General features: G+C 35.1%; 2 protein-coding genes across 4 annotated transcripts; one reads left to right on the top strand and one right to left on the bottom strand.

Moving 5' to 3' along the window:
- Positions 1-1566: 1566 nt before the first annotated feature.
- On the top strand, positions 1567-6306 carry LOC112740894 (hsp70 nucleotide exchange factor FES1). 2 transcript variants are annotated; one of them, XM_072213552.1, is made up of 8 exons: positions 1567-1968; positions 2159-2250; positions 2366-2516; positions 3696-3823; positions 3930-4088; positions 4163-4348; positions 5007-5269; positions 5857-6306. In XM_072213552.1, exons 1-7 carry the CDS (start codon positions 1788-1790, stop codon positions 5217-5219), a joined length of 1110 nt encoding a protein of 369 aa, XP_072069653.1. In that variant the 5' UTR covers positions 1567-1787; the 3' UTR covers positions 5220-5269; positions 5857-6306. The 2 variants fall into 2 exon arrangements, with proteins under 2 accessions (XP_072069653.1, XP_072069654.1); XM_072213553.1 differs by lacking the exon at positions 5857-6306 and adding an exon at positions 5348-5445.
- LOC112740893 (lysM domain receptor-like kinase 3) lies at positions 5590-13717 on the bottom strand. 2 transcript variants are annotated; one of them, XM_025789593.3, is made up of 12 exons: positions 12803-13717; positions 11415-11448; positions 11311-11318; positions 11029-11190; positions 9789-9982; positions 9108-9197; positions 7169-7262; positions 6935-7086; positions 6757-6851; positions 6470-6608; positions 6136-6234; positions 5590-6034 (listed from the first exon to the last, which is right to left on the bottom strand). In XM_025789593.3, exons 1-12 carry the CDS (start codon positions 13437-13439, stop codon positions 5870-5872), a joined length of 1869 nt encoding a protein of 622 aa, XP_025645378.1. In that variant the 5' UTR covers positions 13440-13717; the 3' UTR covers positions 5590-5869. The 2 variants fall into 2 exon arrangements, with proteins under 2 accessions (XP_025645378.1, XP_072069652.1); XM_072213551.1 differs by lacking the exon at positions 11311-11318.
- Between the last annotated feature and the right edge of the window lie 1270 nt (positions 13718-14987).

The following is a 14987-nucleotide window of genomic DNA, read 5'->3' as shown; positions in this document are numbered from 1 at the left end:
TTTTTATTTGGTAGTTTGATTTTTGTATTTGTTTTAGTTGATGAACTTAGTCTTCTTATATGCGTTCATCCTCCTTTTTCTTTAAAATTTGTGTTGGCATTGTCTTAGATAGATATCTCTATTACTTTTTCATGTTCATAAGTCCTGTTTAGGAATTTTTATATTTGTTAAAATTAAATATTTAAATAAATTAATTAGTTTTTGAGAGACTTATTAGTTATAAAATACCTATTAGTCATTATGCAAATTTTTCTATTTATAGATTGATGTAAATTTTTGTATTTGAAGTTGTGCTAACCGAATAATCATCTAAAATATTATAATATAATAGGTTATATAAAATAAGATTGTGTTATATTTGACTCATTTAATATATTATATAAAATATAATTCTTTGAACAAAGAAAAACAATAGATTTAATTTTTTTTGAAAAAGCGTAACTTTATATTCACTAACCAATATTGATGTGAGTGCAATCATTTTTTAGCTCATTTCACTAACTACATCTCAAGTGTCGTCAACACTTTAATCCGACCATTAGTTTCAGGGTGATAAGCCAAGCTCACAGCTAAACTTGTTTCTTGGGCCTTAAATAACTGCTTCCAAAAGCTGTTAATAAATACCCTATCCCTGTCTGACACCATAGATTTAGTAATGCCATGAAGTTTTCCCACATTCTGGATAGCTACTAAAACCATGCTTCATGGTAAGGATGAAAATAGGGCAAGTTAAGAACAGCACTTTAAATTTTAAATTATTTTAAAATATTAGTGAAAAGATGTATTTTAAATTTTAATTTTAAATTTTTAATTATTTTATATATTTTATTTATATTTTTTGTTTTTGATATTGGAACAGCAATGATATTTTTTTGAAACGTAGACTGATAGAATGTTATTTTTGAATGTGGAACTATTTAATTAGAGAAATAGAAATTAGATCATTTAATTTGTGAAAAATATAAAAATTGGACCGTCTAATTTGTGACAGGTACATAAATCAGACCGTCCGATTTGTGAGAAGTATAGAAATTGGACAAAAAAATTTCTGTTAAAAAATATTAAAAAATTTGAATTCGCACTTTTCACACTTTTAAAAAATATAAAAGATTACAATATTAGGATATATCACTACTTTTACTTCCATATGAAAAAAAAGCACCTTTTATTTACTGAGACTAAATTAATCGATACAATTTAATGATCCAATAAATTAAGGAAAAGTATAAGTAGACAATGAAAATATTAAATTAATATGAATAATGAATATATTGGATATTTTTTTTTTTTACCGAAGATATGAAAACTCAAACCTGCAACCTCTTAATTGAGTATGGAGAGACTATGCCATTTGAGCTATTGCTTCTTGGCGAATATATTGAATATTCAATTCACTAGATATGTGAATAGTTATACTAATATTAAGATCTAAATGAGTAATTTAGGAGTATAATATATTTTTATTTTATTAGGTCAATTTTAGAACTCATTATGCACTTTATTCACAAAAAACCATTCCCTACCTAACAAACTCCATAAATTTCCAATTTAATCACTGCAAACCCTAAAAATAAACTACACAAACGCGCATCATCATTACGAAATCTCGCCGTTGGATCTTGGAACGAATGGTAGGGATTGATCTACATGACGTGTCAATTAAAAAGAAAAGTTTGAGGTTCTCTGAAGTGTGAAGTTAGTTCAGCACTCCTGCTTATTAAGAAGCAAGCAGAAGGAGGGGGGAAAACTCTGAAGTGCCTTGTTAGTTGTTTCTTCGCGTTTTCCGAATGGACCGAATATGCCTCACTCTCCTCCTCTTCGTGGCGGTGGCGATGTGCCGCGCAGACACCAACAACAGCTCCGGCGGCCTGTTATTGCCCACTGATGCGGTGGATTCTGTTTTAGTTCCGCCTGAAAACTCCGACGGCGGCTTTTCTTCACTGGACAGCATGTTAAACTGGGCTATAAGTATGTCAACTTATTTTTTTATTTTGCTTTTCATATTTATGTAAAATCATCAATGTTTCACTTTTCAGTAACTTTTTGGTCAATTTGAATGTTTTTTTTTTTTTTAATTAGAAAAGAATCTCAACATGAAAAGTTGGAAGTGAATGTTTAATGCTGTAAACGATTTTTCTTTGTTAATTTGGCAAATTAGGTAATTCGGATCCCGAAAAATTAAAGGAATCTGCCCAAGCTCAGCAACGGCTCTCACCAAGCGAGCTCCAGAAACGCCAAATGGAAATCAAGGTTGGGGATGTTTGATGTGTCAATCCATTCGAACATTAATTGCACTTATTTTTGTGATATCTGGTGTTTGTTGTTTCTTTGTATTGTGATACATACTTTTTGGCTGTTAAAACAGGAGATTATGGAGAAAACAAAGATGCCTTCGGACGGGGAACTAATGAAGATTGCTATAAGTGACTTGAATAACAAGTCAGCATCATTGGAAGATAGGTACCGTGCATTACAGGAGCTCTTAGAGCTCGTGGAGCCAATAGATAATGCAAACGGTAGGTATTTTCTGTTAGGGTAAAGTATGTTTTTTTTTTTTCTCTAACATGTTTAATTTGATTTAGTTTTGTTTTTAACGTATTCGATTCATTCAATTTTGTCCCTAATGTTTTCAATTTATGTCAAAATTATCCATGGATGTTTTCGATTAGGTCCCTAATGTTTTTGATGGAGTTAACATTCATGTGTAATTTTGACACAAATCGAAAATGTTAAGGACAAAATAAAATCAAGTTAAACGATAGGGGTATTTTTGAAAAATTTCCTAAATGTTAGGGACAACATGCATACTACCTTTTGTGTTATTGTCTATGTTTTCATAACCGAGGTGTACCCCAATTACATTAACTTCCCTGTGGTTAGTGTCTCAGAGATACAAATACAAAGACAATGGATATAGAAAGTTGTATGTAGGAGAGTGAGAGATTGTGAGATTGAATACAGTGTGCATCTTAGAAGGAAGTTCATTAGTGTCTCTACCTTAGATAATGAAAAATGAAAAACCATTTTTGCTGCTTGAAGTGTTTATTCCTAGAACAATATCCATAACTCATGTCAATTCTGGTAGAATTGGCTGCTATTATAGTCATAAATAAAGTAATTTTATTTTATGTTTGCGTTTAGGCCAAATTACAATCACCTCTCTTGAGGTTTCTAGAAATTCAACTTGACTCCCCCTTGAGAGAGAGAGAGAGTTTTTATTTTCTAAGAGTCCTCGAGAATTACTCACAACCATTGGAGTAGGAACTTCAAAAACAATTGAAAAGAGAATCAAATACTGAATACTTTTGGAGAAATGAAGGAAATAAGTGTGGGAGTTTGAGACATTAGTGGATCCCTCTGTTATATAATGCGTTGGAAACAAATAATAGGTTCCAATCTTCCTTTGTTTTGGACAATGCATTTAATACAACATATCTTCATCTGATTTTCTTTCCACTAGTCTTCATTTTTTTGTTCTATATGTAATTGATTTGTGTAATGTTGCTTATAGGTGAATCCATTATGGGTAAGGATATAAACTAGCATATTCGCCTACCACTTATAGCACTAAAGAAGAAACCTAGACATAACTTCAAAGATTGCCACAATACAAAATTATTTCTTTTTTGTTTAATAATATTTCTTTTGTTATAGAAAAGTAGTGTATTTCTTATAGAGATTTATGCATCTCTCAGATTTGCACAAACTTGGGGGACTTGTCGTGATTACACAGGAACTTAATCACTCTGATCCAGGCATAAGGACAATTGCTGCATGGATCCTCGGGAAAGCTAGTCAAAATAACCCAATTGTGCAGCAGCAGGTATGCTTTTCCTCTGATGATGCATTCAGTATTTGGAAGTGCATTGGTTTCTAGAGAATGATTGAAGCTAAGCAATATAAATTAACATTCTCAAATGTCAACTTAGGTCTTGGAACTCCAAGTACTCTCTAAGCTGATGAAAATGGTAAAATCTGATTCTGTAGAAGAAGCCAATAAGGCACTATATGCAGTTTCAGCATTAATTCGGAATAATGCTGCAAGTCAGGAGAAGTTCTATGCCGAAGCTGGAGGTTGGATGCTTCACGTAAGCAAAAATTTTATATGATAATTTGATGTTGATGTTTACAGTTTTGGTAACTGAGGCTGGTTTATCTATAGGATATTTTGAGGAATGCTAATCTTGATATCAGACTACGGAAGAAGGCTGTGCTCCTATTGGCTGATCTAGCAGCGTATCAACTAGAGAATGTAGACAGAGATGGCCCGCCTTTTTTCAATGATCGGGATCTGTTGAAGTCAGTAGTTGATTTAACTGCATCACCTGATCTTGATCTCCAGGAGAAGGTGATTATTGACATGGCATCTCATATTATCTTTTTAATTGTTGGAAATCTGCTTTTGTGTTGCGTGACTATGATGCTATTGGAAAATGCAATCCTTCATTTAACATTTTAAGATTATTTCATACCGGACTAGTCATTTAGGCTTAGTTTGGTAAAAAAAAAAATTTCAAACGGACCTTATAAAAGCTAGCTTTTCAAAAGTTGTAGCATCTATGTTTGATAAATTAAATTAAAAATGACTTTTAATAAGCACAAGCAACAAGTGCTTTTGACAAAATAGTTTTTAAAATTTAAAAATACTATAATAGACATTAATGTAAGAATTAAATTTAGATATTAGTTAATGATTGATGTTATATAAGACTTTTTAATTTTGATAAACACAAGTTAACTTTGAAAAGCTCTTCCTTAGATGCTTTCAAAAGCATCCTAGCTTTTAAAAGCTGCAAACACAAGCACAAGCACCTCTCGAAAAACTTTACCAAACCAAGCCTTAGTCTAGTCACATGCTTATTTCGTTAGGTTTCCATGGATTGACCTTTGGTGGTTGTGCTTACCTTCTTTAAATATCTTGTCTGAAAAAAGGAGCCCATTTTGGGGTTCATGTTGAGCTTTCTTGATTTGACTTTGTGGCATTGCTTCTGCCATGTGTTAAACAGGCTCTTGTAGCGATTAGAAGTTTTCTGCAACTAAGGATCACCGAAGCTATCGTTTTCAGAGATTTTTGTGCTTTGGGAAATGCACTGAATAGGATGAAGCAATCGTTGCATGATTTGATGGCAGACGAGTATCAGAGAGACTATGTGATGGATGTGGAAACCCTTCGCATTGAAGTGGAACAAATTTTCCATAAAAAACTCGTAAAGCAGTGATGAGTTCACATTCCTGTGATCATAATGACGCATAATTATTCAGTTTCTAGGTTTGTATCATTATTTAATGTTTTTTATACCTTTTTTTTCCTTTAGTTTTCTCACAATTTTGATGTATCATATTACAGGGATTAATAACTTAATATCAATCTTATAGTTGTGTATACCAAAAAGGAAAAAGAATCTATGAACGAGTCAATCCAGCGTTGAGAGTTGTTATCGACAATTGTTCATTTTACTATCTTATTCTATGTTATGGACAAATGTTAATGAGATTTTGATTTTAACAAATCATTCCTTTGAAGTTCAACATAGGTAGTTGTTGATCTGCTCATTACTAAGATTGTGATAACAAAGAGGCAACAATATCTTGAGATCAAATTGGATTTATTACACAGCTTTAAAAGGGATGAATGTACCTGGGCATAAACAAACATATCTCAATGGCTTATGTACTATGTACATTGCTTGAAATTAATGATGAAAATGTTAACCTCACCACCGTTTCTACTTTGTTCAGACTAATAAAATTTTAAGATGTACAAATTCCTCCTAGGTTTTACTGATGTGTTTCAACTTTCAAGAATTCCCGTGTATTCTGAACTTACCCAAATTGTTTACATGGTCAAATACTCAGGTGTCGTATCATCCTATCTTCCGGACATGAGATTCACAAGATTTTGGTTTTCATAGAAGGAGCCAACATCCCAATCATCAGTAGTTGAAGAAAGTGTCATTAAGGCAACGACAATGGATCTCATACTCGGACGCAGTTGGGGATTGTCCTGTGTACAAGCTTTCGCTAGATGCGCCATCTGGAAGCCAAATAAGTCATGGTAGATTGAGGACTTGAAATCATTACAAAATAAATAAATAAATAAATGCTCAAACAGTCGAATCAAACAAATATGCTCACTTTGCGAACTGAATCAATAGGGTAGTTTTCCCCAAGCCTTGGATCCACTAGTTTACAAAGATCTTCTGTAGGATCAGGCTGACTAAGAACTCCTTCAAACTGCATTATAAAAAGAATTTAATATATTTTACTGTGATTAGGCAGTTAAATGCTACTCATCGCAGAAAATAATGAAAATGACTAAGAAGGCATGTGGTTCATGAAAATTTTCAAATTCGTGGGAATTGTAAAATCATTCCGATGTAAGGTTTTAGTGTAAAATTTCCAGGAATGAAACATTCTTCTAACCACACCCCTTAATTGTAAAATTTTTGAGTGAAGAAATTATGATCACCAAAGCCACAAGGCCCTTTGAGTCAGCAACAGATTCGCTTGTCTTGACGATAGCTTCCTTAGCTGAAATAAGTTCAAAAAGAACTACTCCAAAAGCATACACATCTACTTTGGGTGATACATCTCCATATTGAGCATACCTTCAAACAAAACAGTGGTAATTACTTAACTGAATTCCAATGAAATCAATGATTTCAACCTCAAATAAATGCACTTGGCAAACAGATTTGATTAAAAGATCTAGCATGACTAACAACACTCGTACTGAAAGAGCGTAAGTTATCATACTCTGGAGGCATGTATCCAAAAGTTCCGACAAGACGACCAGTAGGAAGTGATGAGCTTCCAACTTCTGTCAGTTTAGTCAATCCGAAATCGGCAACCTACAAAGATGAATATCTTATGAGTATCTATGATGAGGATCCAAGTAATAGAAATTAAGATAAGATCTGAAAACTTATTGAACCTTTCCGCGGTAGTTTTTATCTATTAATATATTTGCTGACTTTATGTCACGATGAATATATACAGGCACTGTATGCTCATGAATATATTCAAGACCTCTGGCAGAATCCAACGCAATTTGAACACGGGTAGCCCATGGCAGTGGCTCTCTTCCTGGCAATATTATCGCTTCAGCATTAACTCAACAATTAGAAATACAGTATTTGTAAATAAAAATCACATGAGCTGATCTAACCAGAACCGCGGAGATGCTGACTCAAGTTTCCATTCTCAATGTATTCATAGACAAGGAAAAGCGAACCCTCGATACTATATCCAATCAGCCGCACCTGGATGGTAATGAAGAGTTTCAGAGACACACACCAAAAGAGTTGAGACTTTATAATACAAAACACATCTCCATTGAATCCTTGTGCAGACTTACATACACTAAATATCAAAGAGGAGTGACAAACGATGTCACAGAAGTTCTCCCGACAACATATGTTAAGAACAATATACTTAGAAGGTTTTGTAAACAGAAGCGAGCAGTTTATGCCTAAATGTTGGTGAAATGGAAAGCAAACGAACCAGTGGAAGGTCAAATGGAACTGAATTCCTCAAAAGAAAGCCAAAGACAACAAACTGGAAAAGATTGGAACTACCACAAACAAATTGGGGAACTGGAACTGCTGAAAAGAAACCCAACTAGAGTGCAGGACAGACAGGAATGCTAAAATGTAGTAGAATATATGAATGACAAAAAATAGGCAGAAAACATGAAAATGCAATTGCCAACTTCAAGGGAAACACAGAATCAAAATTTGTGTTACCATTTCATGATTTATAGGCAAAAGGGGTCCATAAGATCCAAAATCCTAAAAACAAGTACCAATATCATCCCAGATATCCTGGAAACAAGGTCAGAGAGCTTCCAACCACCAGAACAAGATGAGTAGACACCAGAAAACAGATGTTGGAGACAGATAAAACCATAGTACGCTGTATTCCATCATCCTTCTGTTTTTCTTTTGGTGTTAAATAAAGATAAGGAATTAAAATTGGAAATGGAAGTAAATTGAACATGCATGGAAAATTAAACAGCTTCTGAGAGGTACTGATATGTGTCACTATTAAAGAAACCGAGAAGAGCTCCAATTACCAGGGTAAAAGCATACTTAATGAAAGGAAAGAAAAAAGAGATGCAGACTGCAGGCTCCCAACTCTCCTATGACTGAATCCCCCTTTCTCCTTGCACCCTATGCTTCCTATCTTAAACTTCGTGTATCTTTCATAATTCACTTGCACTCCCGTGTAAGGGGCATATCAGTTTTTGGGATAGTTTCAATAACAAAAAATAAATAAAGACAGCCCGGTGCACAAGTATCCCGCATTAACGCAGGGTTGGAGGAAGAGCCACACCCAAAGGGTGATTTGTATACAGCCTAACTTGATAATTATATCAATTGCTGTTTCTATGGCTTGAACCCTTGACCTTGACGTCACACGGAGACAACTCAACCGTTGCTCCAAGGCTCCCCTTCGATGGTTTCAATAAGAAACAGAAACAAAAAAGAGTAAATGGTCAAATTCATCCCTAAAAGATCACTCGGTCTACAAATTGGTCCCTGAAAGTTTTTTTTAATCAAGTTCGTCTTTCAAAGATTTTAAGTTGGTCATATTAGTCCTTCCATCACTTCCGTTGTTGAGAGCGTCAGAATTTGCTTATATGACACGTTAAATGACATCATAGTGCACACCTAAAAATTTTAATAGCTGCTAACATGATAAGTTTATGAAATTAGATCAAATCAATTCCAAATTGTGGAATTTCAATGCCTCAAGGTCCCCCAATTCAGGATTGATTTGATCTAATTTCATAAACTTGTCATATTAGTAGTCAATTATGATTGTCAGATGTGTGTTGTGGTCAGTGTGGAGTCATTTAACGTGCTACATCGGCAAATTTTGACGCAATAGATAGCATTCACCAGTAACAATATTCAGTTAGTTACTTGTATAATATAACAATTATGGATGGTGCTCTAATCTAATTACTAAACACATATTCTAGAGGCAAAAAGTCTATGCCAAAGATATTACTAGATCTCATCACTGACATTATTAAAACTATTCTGATGTCACCTGCATGTACACAATTCAGAAACACAATAAAATTTTGAAGCATTTAATACCAGGTTTAGATGATGAACACGTGTCAGGACTTTCAATTCTGCAAGAAATTCTTTTGATGCTTGCATATCCATCTTCTTGATTGCAGCTTTCTGCAGGCACAGAATATTGGCTGTTATAATGAGAATAAGGATTCTATAAAGAACACTAGGGAATGGTTCTTAAGAACCAAAAATACTTTGATCCTTGTAAAACATTACCAAGCATTGTAAGGCATTGATACAGAATTTATAGTCATGATGCATGATTATGAATTTCTAGACTCATGATACATCCTTTAATTTAATTAATTCAATAACTAGCTCTAGGAAATAAGGTCCTGCACTAATTAAGAATTACTTCCTTTTAAAAAGGCACTAGGAACCAATGTTTAATTAAGTTACAACTCTTGATTTATCCCAACGTTACTTCACAAGAACTGGTTTGCAAGTTACAATAAGACCACGACATCTTTTCATCCACTTTCTGCCATGATTCGAGGATATCTATCTTCTTCATAAATCAATCTTTCTATCAGTTAATAGTAAATTCTATCATCCATTTTCTTTTGACTAGCAAGGAGCAACCACTCCAAGACAAAAGCCTTCATTCATCAAATATGACAACCTCCGCAAATAAAAACAGTAAATAACAGGTTGAAACTTTCTTAAAATTGCTTCGGTAAGATGAATGTGAATACTAACCTCTCCCCTCAACTCTGCATAGTAGACAGCACCAAAACCACCTTGACCAATTTTATTAGCCAAATTGAAGTTATTCGTGGCAGTTGCTAATTCTTCATATGAAAACTCAACTGATTTGTCCACTGTTATGCCTGTGATGGTACCAGGCCCAGCAGGCCCTGCAGCTTCATAAGCAGCACTACGCGAGGTTTCATCTAAGAAAGACAAGCACCATATCACAAACTTTAGTTATGAGGGAAAGGAAGTGAATGTTGTAGAAGGTTCCAACTGTTGATGTTTCATTGAAGATTATTAGGGCAATTATTTGAAGATTGAAGCCTCACTTTCAGGATAAATATCTTGACATTAGTGTACAAATTAGTGTAGATTATTTTCTATTTAGTTTAGCTGCTATTGCAGGAAAGCAGATTCTCTGCTATCTATCTTATGAGGAATATTTCCTCCCTAATTCTATGAATAGTGTAATGTACAGCTGTACCCTCTGGACTATTTATTTGGCCACTGTTCTACTATCTGAAATATACAAAACACAATTTTCACACCAACAAGGGCAACACAAAAAGGTTAGCAGAGAAATAATTGTTGTGGCAAATAATTTGAGTTACAACAAAATATGAGAGCAGGAACAAATATAGAAAGTTGGGATGACACCTACAGAAACGTTTATAGAGACTTAGCAAATGTGGCTTCATGATGTCAAATGGAAGGCATATTGCTATATGTGGTAGAGCAAGATTAAAAAAAATATAAACTGTAGGAGGGCCATCAAAACAAGGCTGATCTAAACAGATTCAAAACGAAACCAATTCAAACAAGAATAGCACACATCTCATTCAATGTATGTAAAAGATAATTAGATAACATTAAATGGAATCTGAAATCTAGATTCTTTGCCTAAGATTTTTTGTTTAGTGTCAAATAATTTTCTAGTAACAAAGTTAACACACTAAGCTAGAACATATTCTATGTAAAAGACAATGATAACAGCTTTAAATAGTTTACACCTTCAACTTTTTAGATTTCATTTAGATCAGGGATATCTGAGCTACAATTTAAAGGATGAATGAGGTTATTTTGGTTAGATATATTTTAGTAAATGTGAATGAGGTTTATTTAGTTATTAGTTTCAATGATTAACTTTTTTCAAGTCAAGTATACGTTTCAGCACTGTATCATTCATCAGCATCTAATGTTAGTGGAAGGAAGGTGTTTGACAGAATATAAGTAGAGATAAACACACCTTTACCATCTTGTCTGAACATTGGTTTGGAGTCTTGTGAAAGCAATTCTTCCCTCTGCATCTTTTTTTTCCTGAAATATCCGAAATATATACCAACAGCCACTAATAGAAGACCAGCTACTATACCAACGACTATGCCGGCAATAGCCCCAGCAGCAAGACCTGCTTATATAGTATCAAATTATGAGCTTAAAGTAGCATTACCAGCAGCTTATATTAATATCATATGAAGTGACAATCATCCTCACAAAAACAACTTTCCAAGAAGAAAGAAAGTCAGACCTCCAGAACTGCAGAAGAAAATAAAATGATATTCAGTCATTTTAGTCAAATGAAAGGTAAAGCAACTACATGCAGATTGCATAACAAGTGCTGTAACAGTTTACCTGGATGACAAAAACACAAAGCTACCATTTTGATCTGTAAAATGACACAAAGAAGTAAGACATTTGAATAGAAACTGAAGTACCTAGGAAAATGCTCTGTAACAGCCAGATTCAGATAAATAAAAATGATGTTTGCTAGCATCAAATGTGCTTGTGCTTCAAGAATGTAACTATGGAAACTATCAAATGTGCTTGATTCTGATCTTATATGGACATAAGAAAAAGGAAAAAATAACAATTCCAAAATCATTGTTGAATTAATATTAGGCTCGAGTCATTCTACTATTGTCAAATATTAACGGTAAACTAATAGGCACTGTTGTCCCCTCTTTTGGCATTATTTTTATTCACAACTCAAGGAGAGCTTATAATTAAATGATCGGGGCATCCAATCAAGTTCGACGTAATAATTGTTGCAAAACAATGCTGAAAAGTGAAGGCTGGCATCTCCTAACCCACATGAAAAGTTAACACACAATTACAAAATAAAAGCAGCTTTTAGAATAGCGGATAGGGTGGGACAAGAGACCGAAATTGAGACACGGTAGAAAATGAACACTAGTGTCCTTTCTTATGATAATGTATTTAATAACTTACAATGCAATATGTACACGGTACGTTCTAGTATAATAATTGGTACCTTCTTAACAAAAGAAAAAAAGAGAAGCAAAAAACCTATTTTATTCACTTCTCTTAGTTTGGATCCACCCTTCTAACTTTTCCTCTCTTCACTTCTTTCTTTAATCTCTTATGGACTTGCTTCTTTGTTTTACCACTTCCAAAATCCAAACATCCATAGCTGCGGGTTCGCCTTTTATGTTTATTAATTTTCCTCTAAGTCTGGGACCAGTACTGTCACCATCATTAATGGTAATCCCATAGGCAATTCAGTTAGGGATCCATGGGTCCCGGTAAGCGAAAAAACCTTGGTAAATTCACGAAACTATGACCATGTCTCTCCCATAGTTACATAAAATGCAATACGTTTCCAGTACAGTAATGGGTTCACAGTTCGCAGTACACCATATATAAAATATGGTGGAAATTCAGGTGCAATCAACTTCATGTGAAATTGATAACTGAGAGCTATTAGATAAAAATTTAGTCAAATCATTCAAATTATTTAACTGCTTTCGAGCTATCAACTTCTCGTGAAGTTAGAAGTTAATAGTACCTGAATTTTCACCATTTTATGTGAAAAATATACATGTGACGTTCCGGTACGTAGATGAATTGGTACGGAGTAAGCTACTTAATTAGTAAATTCATGTAAATATAGTCTCTCCTATCTTTGTCTCACCGCAACCAAAAATATTTAGTATTGTGTCAACAAAAACAAACCAAGAGCACCAAAGAGAAGCAAAAAAGGGTATTTGAGAAAGGGTTACCTTTGCCTGGAATATAAACAAGGCCAGAGCCTTGGTTGAAATTGACAGAGGGATTGTACTTCTGAAGCAAGAAAGCGTCAACACTCTGATTCTTCGCCACAGCCTGTAAGGTGTCCCCAGGCCTAAGTGGATACGTGATGAACAAACCATAATTCGCCACTTGTCTGTTCCCACAGGAGCAGTTAACGGTAACGTTAAGGGTTCCAGTGTTAGGGATGTTGTTAGGAGGATAAGTGTTGAACTTCCTCAGCCAATTCACGTTCGTCAAATTGGCGTAATTGTTAGTCGCCACATGCTCGTACGTGTCCCCGCTCTGGATATCGTACTTGAAAGTGTGCCCTAGAAACTCGCCGTTGATGCAGTCGCATGGGAACGGAACGTTGACTCTTATGAAGGCTTGGACACTGTCCTTGTTGGGAATCGTGTCTTTGTTGTAGTTGACTATGCCGTTTGGGTCCGAGAGGACGTTGGATTTCATGATCTGTGAAACGTACGTCAAGTTGGAGCCTGTCCACATGTAGTAGGAAGCTAGAGCTAGTGGACAGCCCTTGCTGCACTGAGATTCCGCGCCGTAAAGAACGCAACCCAGCAGCAACAACTGCAAGAGCACAGATGCAAACCCATATCTGGGTTCCATCCAGAGAGAGACACAGAGAAAAGAAAAACGAAGAGCTGGGTTGGGGTTGGTTGATTTGGAAATGTGTTCTTGTGTTCTGCAGAGTTGACCAGGTGAAATGAAGTTTTGATGCGGAAAGAGAAGGTTGACAGTTTCCTTTTAGTTTTTGATTCCGATTTAGTTTTTTCTACTCCGCAGGCTTGTAATTGTTTGAATGAGTCTCCACCATTTTCAAGCTGGAATCTCAGTTATTGGTAAAAAACTAAAAAGAGAAAAGGACAAATATGTCCCTGACCTTTTGTCCCGCGGACATTTTCGTCCCTGAGCATTTGAAAATACTTTTAAATCCCTGACCTTCACAAATCTTGGACGGATGAGTCCCTCCGTCGAATTGCCTCTGCCAGACTCGCCGGAGAAGTCTGATGTGGCTCTCGTGCGGATGACGTGGCATGACTGGTTGACACCTGGACTGCTAACTGGAAAGCTACATTATAAAATTGGACAAATAAGTCCCTGCACCACTAAACTACGTCGTTTTGATTTCATCCCTAATCCTTAAATTGATTGCGTTCTTTCTGGAGGCCAGTGTGAGGAGCTCAATCTGCATCAACCATGGCTGCTAATGGAGCATCAGCAATGTCGAGAAGAAGCCGCAGAGGAGTAAGAGAAGAAAATTATGCTTCAAGCTCAGACCCTTGTGTTGTGCACGACGGAGACCTGAAGGACGATGTCGCCCCGAGATGCTTCTGTGGAGTTTATGCGATAATGTATATGTCGAAGACGATTAGCAACCCAAACAGAGTCTTTTTGGGTTGCCCATTCTATAAGGTAAGATAAAAAAACCTGGGAATTTTGTTCTGTTTGAATGGTTTGATATATTACATTATTTTGGGAATTTTGACAGGGAAACCAACTGCATTGCAAGTTTTTTCTTTGGGTCGATGAGCATCTTGTTAGAATTGGAAGCAGTGGTTGCATCTTTGATAAAAGACCTCTGATTGAGAAAGAGGCAGAAGTTGTTGAAGAGGAAGAGGGATTTCGTCATAGGATGGCTGTACTGGAGGAGAAGGTTACTGTGTTAGAGAAGAAAAAAAATTTGTTAGCTTGTTGTGTTGTTATAATTGTATGTGCAGTTGTGGCTGCTTTTTATGTATTTAGTGACTGAGCAATGAATTTTAGAAAGTAGAGTAGGAAAATGTGTTGATCCTGGTTTTTGTTGTGTATTGAAACATGCTGTTTAGGCAATTTATGTATCATATTATCTATCTAAATGCAATTAAAGTTATGATATTCGTAGGTTGTTGAAAATATGTTGTCAATATCCAAAGAAGCATTAAATGATTGAGGAAAGTAGGGATGAAAGTTGTATACATGAAAGTTATGTAAACATCTTTGCGACAGTTAAATTTTTTAAAAGCTGCCCAAAAAGAGCAAATCTGTTCAAGTGTATAGTATTATGAAGCTTAACATCACAAAAGTAAGCCTCAAACACCTAACAAGTTTGCAACAGTTTATAAAATCCTAAGAGCTTCTCCAAAAAAAAAAAACCAATTCTCCCAAAAAAACATT

This window comes from Arachis hypogaea, chromosome 14 (assembly GCF_003086295.3).
Source record: "Arachis hypogaea cultivar Tifrunner chromosome 14, arahy.Tifrunner.gnm2.J5K5, whole genome shotgun sequence".
NCBI classification, from domain to species: domain Eukaryota; kingdom Viridiplantae; phylum Streptophyta; class Magnoliopsida; order Fabales; family Fabaceae; genus Arachis; species Arachis hypogaea.
Note: the sequence above shows the minus strand (reverse complement) of the source record. Positions and strands in the feature narration are given on the sequence as shown.